Source organism: Solanum lycopersicum, chromosome 3 (assembly GCF_036512215.1).
Source record: "Solanum lycopersicum chromosome 3, SLM_r2.1".
Classification (NCBI taxonomy): Eukaryota; Viridiplantae; Streptophyta; class Magnoliopsida; order Solanales; family Solanaceae; genus Solanum; species Solanum lycopersicum.
This window is the reverse complement of record NC_090802.1, coordinates 60,033,605-60,048,840: the sequence shown is the minus strand read 5'-3', so window position 1 is coordinate 60,048,840 and position 15,236 is coordinate 60,033,605. Positions and strand designations below refer to the sequence as shown.

Below are 15,236 nucleotides of genomic sequence, written 5' to 3'. Positions count from 1 at the left end.
AGACGAACAAACCAAAGAGCCTTATTACAAAATTTAAGAACTTTCTGCTGGAAGACCAATGAGGATGTTGACAAAGGCTGTGTATGATTAATTCCAAGACCTGATAAGAAATCAAAAGTCAGCAAGATATTCATCAACAAATGCAATATCATCAGGAAACAATTCCAGAACAGATGATTCCAGCAGGGTTACCCTTGGATCACTTTCTTTCTCCATGAGCTCAAACATGACATCCCATGTATGAGATGGTAAAGCCGAAAAGAGTTTTGTGATGATTGATATGACTTCAATTCTCTGATTTACAGATGAAACCAATACATCGGCAGTAGCTTTTCCCCCAATGTTCACAGAGTCGGTATCTTTAGAAGCAATGTTCACATCCAACTCCATGTCTATGATCATACTAGTACGGCTATTTACTGGATGAGAAGCGTGACTAGAAACAGATGCAGAAGAGCCAAGGTCACCCCTCTTTGAATGAATATTACTTCCACTACTTGAGGATCCTTCATACAGTTTAGCAAGAACTTTCAGAAGCCTCTCCACAGATTGGATTATTGCAGTTAGTATGTCTATGTTGTTGCCGGCTTGCATCTCATTAAACAACGGGGAGCATAGAAAACTTTCGAAGGACACACGAATGGTACCAATTGTGTCAAATATTGACCTTGAACCCAACAAACCACAAACAAGGTCATCATAACTCTTCTCTAAGATACAAGCAGCTCGATCCAACAACTTCGACACGTATTGACTCAGAGTGGCAACGCAAGGCACAATTTCTTCTCCTATCCTAAGAGTGAAACAGCACATGAAGTGTAACACAAACAGAAAGATTAGTCATTCCATTGCAAGCAGGAGAGAAAACTTAAAAACAAAAGGCAAAAAGAAAATGGCAAAAATCAGTCAATGCCGATGATATGCCGGTATGGAAGAATGTATTAACGTCATAATCAGACACAATTATTAAGACTAAGACTGAGTCTTGCAAACATTAAAGAGAAAAGGACAAACCTTGTACTATACGAACAATACATGAAGTTTGATAAAATAGCACAGAGGAAGATGACATCAGATAGAAGCATCCTTTCATGTTCTTCATCTTTAATAATTTCAAGAATGTGATTTTCGACTTCATGACAAAGTGGATCTCTGATCTGTCGGGGTAGACGTAAGCTTTGGCAACAAGGTGGTTGAACGTCCTGAAACCAGTTAAAAGTCTATTGAGATGAAGACTTTGACCACAAAGAGAAGAAAACACAACAAAAGAGTGCAACACCTCCAGAACAGATTCCTGGCCAATCCTTGCAAGAACCTCAACAGAGCATTCAAATAAATCATGCACACTTTCATGTGTGTGATCCTCGACCTACAACAATAGGTACTTCAGCATCTTGGTCAACTTAACAATATTCATGAAAGAGAACATAGGCATAAGCATAAGGTTATCCAGAAACAACAATATATACCTTCACATCATTCATAGTTTCAGGAACATAGTGTGATGGGGGTAATCCTTTATCTAGCAATGGTGTACCACCAGTACAGAGAGCGTAAACTGCTGTTGGCAATACAGCAACCAGATGTTTATTCAACATTGAACATTCCTACATGTGAAAGCACCACACCACCATTAACCGAAATACATTGTGCTTTGCTAGAACATGCAACATCATTGTGCAATATTTTGTTTAGACTCTTAGAACAATATCTTAAGTGGATTGACTTCAGATTGGAAGGAGAGGATCCTGGAATTTCTAGTATACTTGATTTTGAGAAAGCGTATTATCATGTTAACTTGGCTTTCTGGAGTTTACTATGAGAGAGAAGGGTTTTGTCACCAAGTGGAAAGCATGATCAATTTTTGCATTTTTTCAGTCAGGTTCCAGGGGTTGATAAATGGCTAACCAACAAAATTCCTTACCAATAAAGGGGTTCTACCCATGTTTTTTAAATCTGTTTTGCAAGAGGACAAAGATGTAGAAGGAAGTCACGAGAAGAAACCAAGTGAAAAGCACCAGAGCATGGGCAAAAGATACATCAAAGCAGGATACTGATTTGGTTCCAACAATTCAGACAGCAGAAGATAATCTCAAAAGCAGTGAATCACCTCAGAGGGAGAAATGTTATAAGGTCTCAACCTTATACAGATTGCTTGAAGCAAGATGGGTTCTCTTCCCCCACTTATTCGGAACTACCCATGGGAACTAGTTATAAGAAAGCACAGCATGGATCCCAGTGCTACAGATATTAGAATAAGCAAGTAGTTCTCTTGCATATGAAGAAACAGCTCTAACCTAAAGCATAGTCTCCAGTTCCCTACTTATATTTACTTATCTGCTCAACTTCCCAGCTAGTATGGCAGATATAAACGAACATTTTCAGAGGAATTTTCCATTAGATGAAATTGAACAAAACATCATCCCATGGAGAAAAGGAAGTTAACTCTTCAACTAAGGGTGGTATTCTGTGTGTGAGATATATGACTGATTGATGGGATTTCTTGGGGAAAGGTTCTGGTAAAGAGATGTTGTAGAGGAGTTCTTTTTTTTTTTGGTAGAGATCAGTGGCTAAAAATCAGATTAGAAATGGGTTGTGGATTATCATGAAATACCATTATTGCATCTTCCATGTCTTTTGCATTTTCAGTCACCATCGTCGGCCGAAATCAGGTAACAGATAATTACACTTATGAGGGTGCTTTGAAGGGAAAGGAACTGATGCATCCGGACGGGAGATCATGATCTTGCACAGATTAGGAACTCTCTTCTTTTTTTTGTTAAGTGTTGGTGCATCCACAAGATCCCTATTGGTATAGATGATTAGTTGTCTTTTCTAAAGACTGGAGAACTATAATTTTTTGTAGATTCCTTGCCATTGGTATACTATTTGTATACAAGGTTTCATTACCCTAAAAACATCAATAAAATACTACTTTTCCAAAAAAAAGATTGATAACCATACATCAAAATATTATTAACAAACCTTCCAGAAAGGAAAAGCTAAAATAGCTCTCAAAAGATTTTGCCTCAAATATAAAGTGTCTCTAAGATCACCCTACAGAAAAAAGAAGAAGCGAAGATATTATTTTGCAAGACAGGAACAAAAGAAGATACGTAAGCAAGTTAGTTTCCCAAACCATCACCAAAGCACAATAAAGCAGAATGCAGCACTATGCAAATCATCTATCATGGAAAAAGATCAAATACAAATTGTCAGAATGTTAAATGTTAAGAGTAAAAACATGAGAAGAATGATTTGCCAACAAATATGCACACCTATTTCTAGGAGTTGCATACAAGACACTATCACATTTGACCAATGACAGACTATATAACTCTTTAACATTTTGATACTAAACACTTAACACTCTTAATTCATCCAAAAAAAAACACTTAATACTCTTAAATCACTAGATCTTTTCAATCAAGTTGTTACATACATATTACTTTCTGTAGTATTTTTCTTTCAAATTGGTTGAGTATGGTTGTAGCATCTCTATGCTCTTGGACAATCCTCACCCTCTTGAGTTGATTTTTCGGGTTGAGCTAGGCCAAAGATCCATTTTCTCAACATAGCTTCAGAATAAGACCCGCCCCTAAGGTTGAGTTATTCAATGTTGGCCCACAAGTTATATTATCTACACTTAAGATGTCTAACTGTGAGTGTGAAAGAGGATATTAAAGACCCACATTGATTGAGCATAAGGGTTGTAATTTCTTCTTTACATTATCTTGGACAGTTCTAAACTCTTGAGGTAACTGCTGGAGTTGAGCGGGTCAAAGGTCCATTTTCGTAACAAGGGAATGCATCTTCATGTGATGGAAGAGTGTAAAGTATCTCAAGGATCACAAACATAAGAAGCATTTCACATGTTGGATATTGTTATCATGTTTCCATAACATGGAAATGTATCTCTCATGTGATGGAAGAGTATAGAGTGCATCTCAAGGATCACAAACATAAGAGGCATTTCACATGTTGGATATTGTTGTCATGTGCCCATATGGATTTTCTGAGCCATCTCCCATGAAACACTTGCCAACTTTGAAGGAGAGATCATCAGGATTCTTCGTGCCATCTCCCTCAAGAATCAAAAATTTCTGAACATAAATCTCCTAGACTTATTACCTTAAAAATCTCCTAGACTTATTTGCAATACTAGAAGCATTTGGAAGTTTCCCTTAATCTAAAGGTAAATTTTCAGAAATTTCTTTCTAAATTCGTTGCAGCGGTTAACAGAATATTGCCAAAAAATGATGCCCATTCTGCCAAAACCTCTCCCGCACTAGGTCAAGGAATAATAACCCATTCAAAGCTTATCCCTCTGACTATTAATCTTTGATAAATGGCCTATGGCATAAAGGGAAGCTCGGTTCACAAAGCATTCCGCGTTCACATAGAGTCCGGGGAAGGGCCACACCCCAAGGGATGTGATGTATACAGTCTACCCGAGTGCAAGCATTAGTGGCTGCTTCCACAGCTCAAAAACGTGACCTAGAGGTCACACAGATCTTTTACCGTTGCTCCAAGGCTCCCCTTCAAAATGGCCTATGGTATATACTATATATAATAAAAAAATCAACAATTTAAAAGATAAATGGACCTCTTAACATGATCTATCCGACTCAGGCTTTCATAATCTCTTCAGCATATCTAGAAGTGCTCTACATTCCATATAGCTATAGGAGATACCCAAAAATTCCAAAAACTTACTTTCACACCAGAAATGCAGTGATTAGAAACAAGAAATAGAAGATGAGCATCCGGCAAAGCAATTTAGCAACGGTACTTGAAAGTTCCTGGAGACAATTCTTCTGAATAAGGAAAAAGAATATTTAAAAAAACAAAAAAGAAGTGTCTCCAGGAGCTTTCAAGTACCATCGCTAAATTCAAAGAAGACAAGCTACCGGATACCCTACAAAATCGATCTGACAAAAGCTAAATTCCAATGGTACTTGAAATTTATTCAGGCCACATAGATGCTAAATCAATCACCTTCACCTTAGAACAAAGCCTGTCCTAGCGCCATTTTTTTGTTCTTCACTAGCCAAAAGAATCAGAAGACAGAGTACCAAACTTTATTTCAGTGTAGGTTCAGCAGGGTAGTTATGCTAACTTAGCTTAAATCAAGCAATGATGTAAAAGTACAAAAAATGTACTCCCTGTTTAGGACAGAGAAGATCTCTAAAATATATGAACACTAAAACTCCGATGAGTAGGACTTTTAGATAAATTGTGTTTCACCGTGGCTGTTTTCATTTATTTAGTCTAATATGAGAGGCTTCCTAGGATAACCAAAATCTGGTATTCCATATATCAAGTCGTCTTTCACTTGATTGGATAAGTATTAAAAGGTTTCTGCAGGCATATCAAATTCTTGATGTGTTTTTTTCTACAAGGAACAGATAAATTATTTTTTTGTCATCTACACTTTGTCATTAGATGATTTGTCTTTCAGAAGTTTCATCTGCAATATAGCTTTTGCCATGTATAAATCCTTCATTCTAATTAACAAAAGTACAATAAAATCCTTGGTGTTATATTGTCAGAAAATATAAAATCTGTTGACTTTTCAAATAAGCAGCCATCATTATATAATTTTTTTGAGAATATAAAACTAGTAAAGATGGAATAGCAGCTTTCCTTTTTCTCCGAGTCCCAGTGAGAAAACAGCAACTCTTAGATGCACTGAAGAGTGGATAAAGAAAAGAAAACATTTACACATTGACAGTAATCCAGGGACTATAAGATCTATCTGCAGAGCTAGACATTATCTTAAAGCATCCAACCAAAGAGCAAGATGAATGATCTCAAGAATTGTGTTTACCACCATGCGTTAATCAAATGCTTAGGATGTAAGTTCTTTCCATACCTTTGTTAGTAAACCATAGAGGACAAAATAAAACAAAATTAGAATTGAACTTATTAGAGGAGCACGTACTTGGTAGCATTTCCTTGAAAAGTAACATGAAATGAAGCACAAAACAGATCTGAAATCGAAGTGGAAAGATGAGGAGATGTCAAAATCAATGCAGATGTAAAAGAGAAACGAGTAAAATATTTCAGGTCAAAAGTTTCACAAGTGATCAAACTACTTCAAAACTTTAACACAGAAAAATCATATAATCTCCAAGGACATAAATTCTGAGAATCTAGTCCGTTGAATACTATGGAAACAAGAAAGTTTTTTTTGATATGGTAAATAAATTTCATCAAAAGAATGCACAGAGCCCATATACAAGAGATATAAAAAAAAAAGTAGAAAACCTACAGAAAGAGATGGTTTTTTTACGAAAGATACTCAACATTCAATACAACAAGGAACCTCGTTAGTGCACCAAAAGAAATAAAAGTAATCTTCAATACAACAGGCTCATTATACTAATACCCGTGTATTTATATATTAAGAATATATTACTTACATTGATGGCACGCGTTTAAGTAATCGAAGATCCCACAAGTCTTGGGGCACAAGATATGCATTTGTTGTATCCTAAAAGAATAACGAAGCAAAGACATTGACATACTGATATAGCTACATACTACAAGAGGAAGACCTCCAAAATACTCCAACAGAAATAAGTAGAGAAAATATCACAATTTCTGCAAAAAATATAGTGCTCACATTGAGTATTAAGTTTCTAAGCAACATTAATGCAGCATCCACCTGCACATACATGGAAACAAGAAAGTAAACAAGTAGCCTAATAACTTGTCTTACACATAAGAAACTCTGAGAAGTCACTTGCCAAGAAAATACTGCTTGCAGACAAAAAACAACAGATATAGTTTGAACAAAAACATTTCACTTGCTTTGTTTTCCACCAGTTGGTCAGACTGAAGATATGTTCAGTTTCAAGAATTCTTGATTCATTATCCAATTTAAACCGTAACCACAACTAACTTTGTATTCACTTCTAAAAATCATTATATAGTTTATCACCTTAACATTACATAACATGTAAATTGAATTAAGTCTTTCATACTAATTGCAAGCAGAATGTTTCGCAAAACAATGGGATGCAAAAAGCATGAGATACTACATAGAGTTAATTTACTTTCCCATGATACCTTTCAAGATATAAATCCCAGTAACTACTAACTATCCTACGCATGGGGCTTCAATCACATTTCCTTATTGGGAAAAATATATTTGAGTGAAGATGAATTGGAAAAGTGAGCCAGTATTTCATAGCACACTACAAGTATTATATAACAGTTTGATACTAGATAAAGAAAAAGGATTCCGTCTTCAGAAGATCAATTAAGTAAAACTTACAACCGCCTTAAAAGTACTGAATGTGGGCAGACCACAAATAACACAGTTCCATATCGTATGCCAACCTGTTTCAACCTGCAAATACAGTCAAGATCAAAATTTGGAGACCGTATTTGAAAGTATTTCACCAAAAACAAATAGATGAATTTCATCGGTAGTCTCAATGAAATTGTTGCCAGGGGCCACTAATCCCCCAAGTGGCCTATTAAAAAAAGACTAACAGTTGCACACAAATGCGCTTAAAATCACCTTAACGAGCTAAACCTATTTCAAGGACAAATCTCTGAACATTTAACAAATGAGAGCAAGCTAATTGGTCTACTTAAGTTAAGTCATCAAATTTAAATTAAGAAAATCACTATTCTATCTTTGCACCATTAATTGTGTTCTATTTTCCCTGCTTTTAGATTTAAGGTTTTATAGCTTTTTCGAATTATGAACACATGAGTACAAGAAAGAAGGAACAACTCAAAATGCAAATCAGTAATATATTCAAATAACAATTTTATCTAGCTATAAGAAAACAAAAAGTTCTCTATATTTAACAGCAAAAGATCAAACAGGTCCATGAGATTACTTGAGAAAGAGAACATCAAAGTGCCAAAACTAGAATATGTCAAATTGGGAAGATCAGATAATTACCCCACTCAATGTGGAAGACAACTCGGATGAAGTTCGCAGTGCTGGAACAGGAAATAGCAGCATCAAAGAAAGCCCTTGAAGACTCCTAAATAGGTTGAGATTAGATTTGAGAAGATGTGAAAAAATGAAACAAATTACCCCTATACATTAACATACTAATGCAAAATCTTATGGAACAGTATCATCAAAGTTAGAAATCACCAACAGTAAATAGAAGTAACACAAACAGTGGTAATATATAATAGAAGACTAGTCAGCCCCACATGTACAGTGCAATGGAATAAAGCTAATATATCGACAAAAATCAGGCAGAACACACCTCAATGTCCACAGGAGACCTACATAACTATGCTCCATGTTTGCATCATTTATTATCCTGAAAAGGAAACAAAGATTGTCAGAACCGCAGTTTATACAGACTCGTGTATTGAATTGAAAAGCAAAGAGCTCTAAAATGGAGGTAGCCAGGAAAAATTGATACATGCTCTTTCAGGATAGTAGATCAAAGCATCCACAACATGGACCAGAAAACTAACCTTTCAAAATTTGAACATATACCTTCAAACCAATAGATCAACAGATCCTTCTTTAAGCGATCATGATAATTGTGGATGAGGTAACAGAAAACTGCATGCCTGTTACCCAAACATACAGAGTGAATAACTTAACAAATTGAAGGAATTTCTCAAGAATTAAGTTGATCGTGATGCCAACCAATTGCATATATATTTTTAGCAGACAGGCCAATTGGAGTGCCCATGACCTCAAAATTTAATTCTACCAGACATGTTTGAGTGGCCTAGCATAAATACTTTGGACAGTGCTCAAGTGTCAAGAGGGATCAAAAAAACAAGTAAATAACAAAAATGGTAAACTTTACTCCCCTTATCAATGTGAAGGCTCTTTCAACAATTGAACTTTTCTTCTCTCCACCCACCACCTCAGCATGAGAGGGACAAAAGGCACACACCACAACCAAAAGTTTATGAAAATTATGAAGTACTTTTTTTTTAGCATTGGAAATTATGAAGTATTTCAAAGGCTTTCTACAAAATTTCATGAGGAAATACCAAACTAGATGTCAGATAATGCTTACACATAAATAGATAATGCATATAAACAACAGATAAAAGACTTAAAAGAGAAAAAATCAGAAGATGTGTGTTGCTAACAAACTTGTCTCATTAAATGCTCTTCAGTAATAGATATGATGAATCATGGAACAAAAATAACTTTTTACTTAATTATTAAACTTTCAATACGCCACAAAAACTCAAGCAGCAACTACAGGAAGGCCTCCTTCCAAATACTACAGTTGCAAATTTACAATGGCAATACTCATCACTATTTATTTACCTAGAAACAAAGACTAGGAACAACACGCAAGGGAACATACCATGGCCACTTTCCACCTGAGAGTCTTTCCCTTATCTGGACTACAACGTGTTCCCTTCTAATTCGTTTCTCAGATGGCGATGCTATAGGTGTGTTAACACATGCCTGATAACCATAATGACGAAGTGAGTAGGCAATCCTATTTACCTCTAGTGCTTACAGATATTAAGAATTGATGATAAAATATATTCCTGCTTAAGTTGACAAAAAGATGTGCATCATCCGCAAGCAAAGAATCTGATACAGAAGATGTCAACCTTGCAAAATCTATGATAATACCAAAATTATAGAAGTATCCAGAGATATCCAACTCAATTTCACAGGAGATAAGATTGAGGGAACAGTTAAAAGTTCACAGAGAACATCATCGTCTGATCAAAACTTTGAAACAAAAATAATTTAACAAACAACTACCCGGCAAAAGACAAGTGCTGCAAGCTCCATAAGACCGCATTGAGAGCTTGTCAGGCTTCCACATTTGTCATCCCTAGTTGTGTCTTTCCTGTACAGAAGAACACATCATTAAGACGTCTAGGGGAAAATCATAAATAAATACGGCAACATGTCACAATATAAATGAATGGAGCCAAGCTAAGTTATTGATACTCTGCTCAATTATCATTTAAGATGATATGATGTGCAAGCCCATAACTCAAATAGAAGTTCATATATGAGGTCCTTCAGATTAGAGATAGTCTTAAACAGTTAACATTAAACCAAAGAAGCTCATCCTTCATGCTCGAATTATGAAATAAAGAGAAAAAGATCTGATATACCCTCAACTTTGTCATTTAGAGCTGATATACCCCTCGTTATAAAAGTGGGTATTGTTATACAAATGGCTCACATATACCCTTTTCCTCTAACGGAAGTAAAAAGATTAATTTTAATTTATTGTTTAAAATATTTTTAAAAAAAATAATCACGTATGGGTATATTCAATCCTCCTCACACATTTTTTTTAACTATTTTTTGTTTCAATGACTAATTTAAATTTATAATTTTGATGATCAAATTTATTAATAATATTTCACTAATTATCTTGTAAAATTTATATAGATGGCCCAATTATTTTTTCTCACACAAAAACTAAATTACAATATTGCCGAAAAATTATACTTAAATTGTACTCCCTCCATTCCATATTAATTGAATTTTTGAGACAATTTCAAATTAACTTAATTGTTTTCAAGACTTACTTTTAGTGAGTTCTTCCAATTTTACCCTTTATTTGGATTTTCAATGTGATGACTTCAATAAATTTTACAATAATTAATAAGGGTAAAAATGGAAAACTATGTCAATTTATGTCTTAATCTACTTTTCTTAAAGGATGTGAAACACCTCGAAAATTCAATTAATATGGAATGGAGGGAGTAATATAGCCACAAAAAATAGTTTTTATTTTTTTTTTCTTTGAACTAAGAAATGAAAGAAAAAAATAAAATAAGAATAAGAAACTCAAATAATGAAAATCAAAGAAGTCAAAAAACAATTTTTTAGTATAATTTTTTTAAAATTAAAAGTCAAAAATGTAAAATTCTATTCACTTATGTTAAATGAAGGGTATATGTGAGCTTATTTTGTAACCGTAGAGGTAGATGTGAGTCATTTGTATAACAATAATGGTTTATATGAGCCACTTTCATAACGAGGGGCACATCAGCTTCAAATGACAAAGGTAAGGGGTATATCAAGCCCTTTTCCCTAAAATATATTGAACAAAAATCAGGCATCCAAAATAAATGAAGAAGAGAAACAAATGATCATAACGAGTTGGTACCTTTGCAGATTCAGATTGGTTGGTGAATTTGCAGAAACAGATTTTAGATGGAAATAATAGCAAAGAAAAAAAAAAGAGGGACTTCAGGAGCTGAAGATGGAATGTGCTCTAGCTTCTGGTCACCACTTCCCGTTGTTGAAAAATATCAAATTTGAGGATGCTTGAAAATTTGAAGGAAAAGCTAGAGATGAAACAACGGAGGACCATTAGAAGAGAGTTAAGGCAAGATTGCGGATATTGGACAGTAGACTAAGGTGAGCTTTGGGTGGAACCTTAAGTGTCCAACATATACTTCTGAATAGAACATTTAAGGGGGGAAATGAAAAAGATAATTTTTTGTCCATAAAAATTTAAAACCCAAGCATGTTTAGCATGTTCACCAACCATCCACTAAAACAGATTGATGACCTCAAGCTGAGCTTTCTACAAGGGCAACTCGGTACAATTACACTATCCATATGGAACAGTACTAACCAGGGTAAATTGATGTTGCAATTGCTCATTTGATCTAATTCCTTCCCTAGTACATCCTGAAGTTGTTCTAACAAAGAGCTCCCATCAGCAAGATCTCTCATCAAATTTAGTTGTAGCCTTGCATAAAGAACAAGTGAATCCTATAAAAGAAGAGACGGGCATTAGAAATTTATGTCCGATGCATAGGTATAGGCATGAAGTACTGCATCTAATGAAATTGTACACCTTTAAGCCACGATCACGAGTTGTCATCCAACATCGGAAGACAAAATGTTGCAGAGCATCATGGATTTCCAGAGATTTAGAACCTAAATTTGGGCCATCCTTCAGCAAATATATGTTAATGCACTCGATTAACTTGCGTGAAATCTTCCCTTCATCCCTAAACCACAATAAGTAAAGAGATCAGTGGAATGTCGACCAATTTAAAGAAAAAAAAAATAGTACAATCAGCAGTGGAAAAAATAGAGAGAAAAAAACAAAAGGCATGAGGACCTGAATACCTCTCACCTTACATAAGAAAAAATTCCAATAAAACCCTTAACAATATCATCTTGAAGGGTATCAGGAAAATCTCCAGGGGGATTTTCAAGAAGAGAATGAAGTGTCATGATGCAGCGAAAGACCTCCTCTCTTGGATTTATTTGGCCATCACTTTTTTCTTGTAAACTTGTTTCTACCTTTTCCATGTACAGAAGCACCAAACCTGCAGATTAACACATAAGTTATAGTAAAAAATGGAAAAAGAATGTCAGATTATAGGCACCTCTTTGCTTAACCAAATAAAAGATATTTGCTTACTTACAACAGTAAACCCTCTTCCGCAAGTGAAAACGGTAAGTTCTCACTGCCAAAAGATGCCGGAGAATAGTTCCATACTCGGATTGAAAACTAGGAGTATCCTTTAGGACATCCCAAACATGATTGAAAAGCAATTTTGCCACAGATAGAAGAGGCATATCTTTGCCTGTCAGACATAATAAACATATGAAACAATTTCATCATCTTCAATAAAAAAAATGGAAATAATTACACCATTTGGTGCATGAATCATACCAAGAAAGATTTTTTTGCTTTTGTGGTGGTGGAGAACTTGAGAAGGAAGAGGATTACATCTATTAGTTGGTGCTTCGTGTGTAAACACTCAAGAAATATTGTGAATCATATCTTACTACATTGACAGGTAGCATCACGTCTATAATGGAAGCTTTTAAGATGGTCAAGGATACAATAAACCATATTGGATACTATAAAGGATACATTATTAAGTTGGGCCTTCTGAGGATGGAAGAAAAGATGCCGGGGGTGAGATGTTTTTCCATTAGTATTTATGTGGATAGGATATAGGGACAGAAATAGGAGAACTTTTGAACGGAAGATCTTGATTTTAATACATTTAAGGAGTAGCCTCCAGCTTTAGTGTCAATTTGGTGCACCCATGCATGAGGTTCCTATATGTACAGAAAATTGGGCATCTTTTTGTAGATAAGCATATCTTTTCCCATTTTCAACAAAATTATACTTCACTTGAAAAAATTAAAATCACAGGGGAATAATAACCTTTTATCTAAACAAAAATAAGTACAATATATAGAAGGAACTCCTCTAGGTTCCAACAAATCTATGTTGAAGGAATGATAGTTTTAGGTTTTCATGCAACTACAAACGCTCCGTTATGATATGAAAATTTCCACAGTGCAATCTCATTTTGCTGGAAGACATGCAAGGACTTGGGTGAGTTACCTCCCAAAGCTAACAAAATGAAAAGTTTCAGGGCCACCAAAAGTAACCAAAGATAAGCACGAAGGTTTATCAAAGAGAATGCAACTCAAAAAAATCATTTAAAATGGATCTGTGTGTAGCACTCCCATTTTAAAAAAAAAAAAAAGAAAGTGAATAGCACTCCCACATTGCAATATTCTAATACTTATACCACTAACCAAAAAAATATCTCTTCGAATAATTATACAAGTGCAAAGATGTCCCGCGTAGTTGGAGATGAGAAGATATTGGTTTCTCATGCTTATTACCCAAGCCTGAAAATTTTGGAGACATGAACTAACATTTTGAGCTGTTGGTATGGCTGGGCAAAAGCAGACTAATTATGTGCTGATTCTATATGGAATTCATCTATATGCAAATGCAGTTCTCTTTTAAGGATCTCTCCACATGAACAAAACAAACACATAATTGCTGTGCATTTACTTTCACAAGAAATAAACAGAAACAACCTAAATATTTTACAGAGACTAGAAAACAGAATCAGCAATGACAATAAATATATATAAGTATAGTACATAGTACCTGAGAACTTAGCATCTTCTGCTCGTTGGACAACAATCCTAAGAGTTTTCGCTACATTCAACTTAGGCAAACGCTTTTTGCTCCCAGATATCTCCAGGGACACACATTTAGTAAGCAACGTAACAAGAAACGGCCACGTCTCCGCTACAAAAAAAACATCCTCAAACATCTATCAAGTGTCATACATAACAAAGACCGAGAAAATGGTAAGTTCATACTCACAGTGAGGAATTTCATCTGGTTTAAGCCTCGCAGTCTCCTCTCCGATGTATCTACAAAATTCAACAGACCTTTGGCCTTCTAGCCATGCATTTAACAACTTAATCCCTTCCTGTTTTGATTAAGAAGATCAAAAACAAACTTATCAAATTACAAACAGGAAATAACGTTGCTCTTTAACATTGTCTTAGAACTTCACTACTTGAATACCGTTTTCTTGAATTCTGTTTCTTGAATATTAACTCCGATGATTTCTTTATGAACTCATAAAATCAAAACCAATTAATCAAATTACAAAAAGTAAATACCCTTAATAACAACGTTGTTCGCTAACATCTACTTAGAAATTCACTACTTCAATTCAGTTTACTTGAATACGGTTTCTCATTAAATTCCGATAATTTCTTTACAAATTCATAAAATCAAAAAAATTAAAGTGTTTATACTTCTCGAGATTTTGCTTTATCTGATGAAAGCTTGGAGACGATATCCTGAATATCTCTGGACGTCACCATGATTCCCCTATAATAATGATAACACCATTAACATTACACAAACAAGAACGTGAGAATGGAATTAGGGTTTTAACTTGTTGAATTGACGATCGGCGGGAAGTTGTAAGAGTGGTTCAAGGGGAGTGAAGAGTAGAGTGAATAAACCTGAGAGATTCTAAAAAGAGTTTAGAGACAAAATACTCCTTTAATAAGCGGGTCGACGCCAACCCGTGTTTTCTGCAATTTTAGTCCAATCTTCGTCCTACCGTGTTTTGTTTTTGGAAAGAGAATACATAACTTATTGCAAATTATTTTATATTTTTATCTACTAATATACCATTTATTTTGGTCATATGCTATACCTTATATATTTTTTAATCAAGTATAAAATAAAAATACTCTCCACTTCTTTTTCTGTTTTGTTAGATAATAACATACTTATCAATAATTTTTAATCAAACATAAGTATTCGTTTCAATTATAATATTTTTGTCCAGATACAACATACAGAACTTTTTTTGTTTCATAAATTTATTTTTAAAATTCTAATACCTGGTACTTATGGATGAAAATAACCTTTCTTATTGAAAATATATAGAATTATTCGAGTGAAATTATTCAAAATAATTTTTATTTATTTATA

General features: G+C 34.6%; 1 protein-coding gene across 2 annotated transcripts in view; it reads right to left on the bottom strand.

Moving 5' to 3' along the window:
- Nucleotides 1-14,889, bottom strand: part of LOC101253578 (serine/threonine-protein kinase ATM) — a 52,827-nt gene extending 37,938 nt beyond the window's left edge. Inside the window, exons 1-23 of one of the 2 annotated variants that reach the window (XM_010320675.4) lie at nt 14,759-14,889; nt 14,546-14,621; nt 14,103-14,211; nt 13,881-14,024; nt 12,382-12,543; nt 12,087-12,282; nt 11,802-11,958; nt 11,577-11,716; nt 9,734-9,821; nt 9,321-9,424; nt 8,461-8,559; nt 8,244-8,300; nt 7,925-8,009; nt 7,283-7,357; nt 6,629-6,670; nt 6,426-6,496; nt 5,945-5,993; nt 2,986-3,057; nt 1,470-1,607; nt 1,280-1,369; nt 1,015-1,202; nt 193-793; nt 29-100 (exon numbers count right to left, since the gene is read on the bottom strand). In XM_010320675.4, coding sequence (XP_010318977.1) covers nt 29-100; nt 193-793; nt 1,015-1,202; nt 1,280-1,369; nt 1,470-1,607; nt 2,986-3,057; nt 5,945-5,993; nt 6,426-6,496; nt 6,629-6,670; nt 7,283-7,357; nt 7,925-8,009; nt 8,244-8,300; nt 8,461-8,559; nt 9,321-9,424; nt 9,734-9,821; nt 11,577-11,716; nt 11,802-11,958; nt 12,087-12,282; nt 12,382-12,543; nt 13,881-14,024; nt 14,103-14,211; nt 14,546-14,614 — 2,808 coding nt within the window. In that variant the 5' untranslated portion in view covers nt 14,615-14,621; nt 14,759-14,889. Of the gene's footprint in view, nt 1-28; nt 101-192; nt 794-1,014; nt 1,203-1,279; nt 1,370-1,469; nt 1,608-2,985; nt 3,058-5,944; nt 5,994-6,425; nt 6,497-6,628; nt 6,671-7,282; nt 7,358-7,924; nt 8,010-8,243; nt 8,301-8,460; nt 8,560-9,320; nt 9,425-9,733; nt 9,822-11,576; nt 11,717-11,801; nt 11,959-12,086; nt 12,283-12,377; nt 12,544-13,880; nt 14,025-14,102; nt 14,212-14,545; nt 14,622-14,758 lie in introns of those variants that run through there. The other variant, XM_010320677.4, reaches the window with a different exon arrangement.
- Nucleotides 14,890-15,236: the final 347 nt, after the last annotated feature.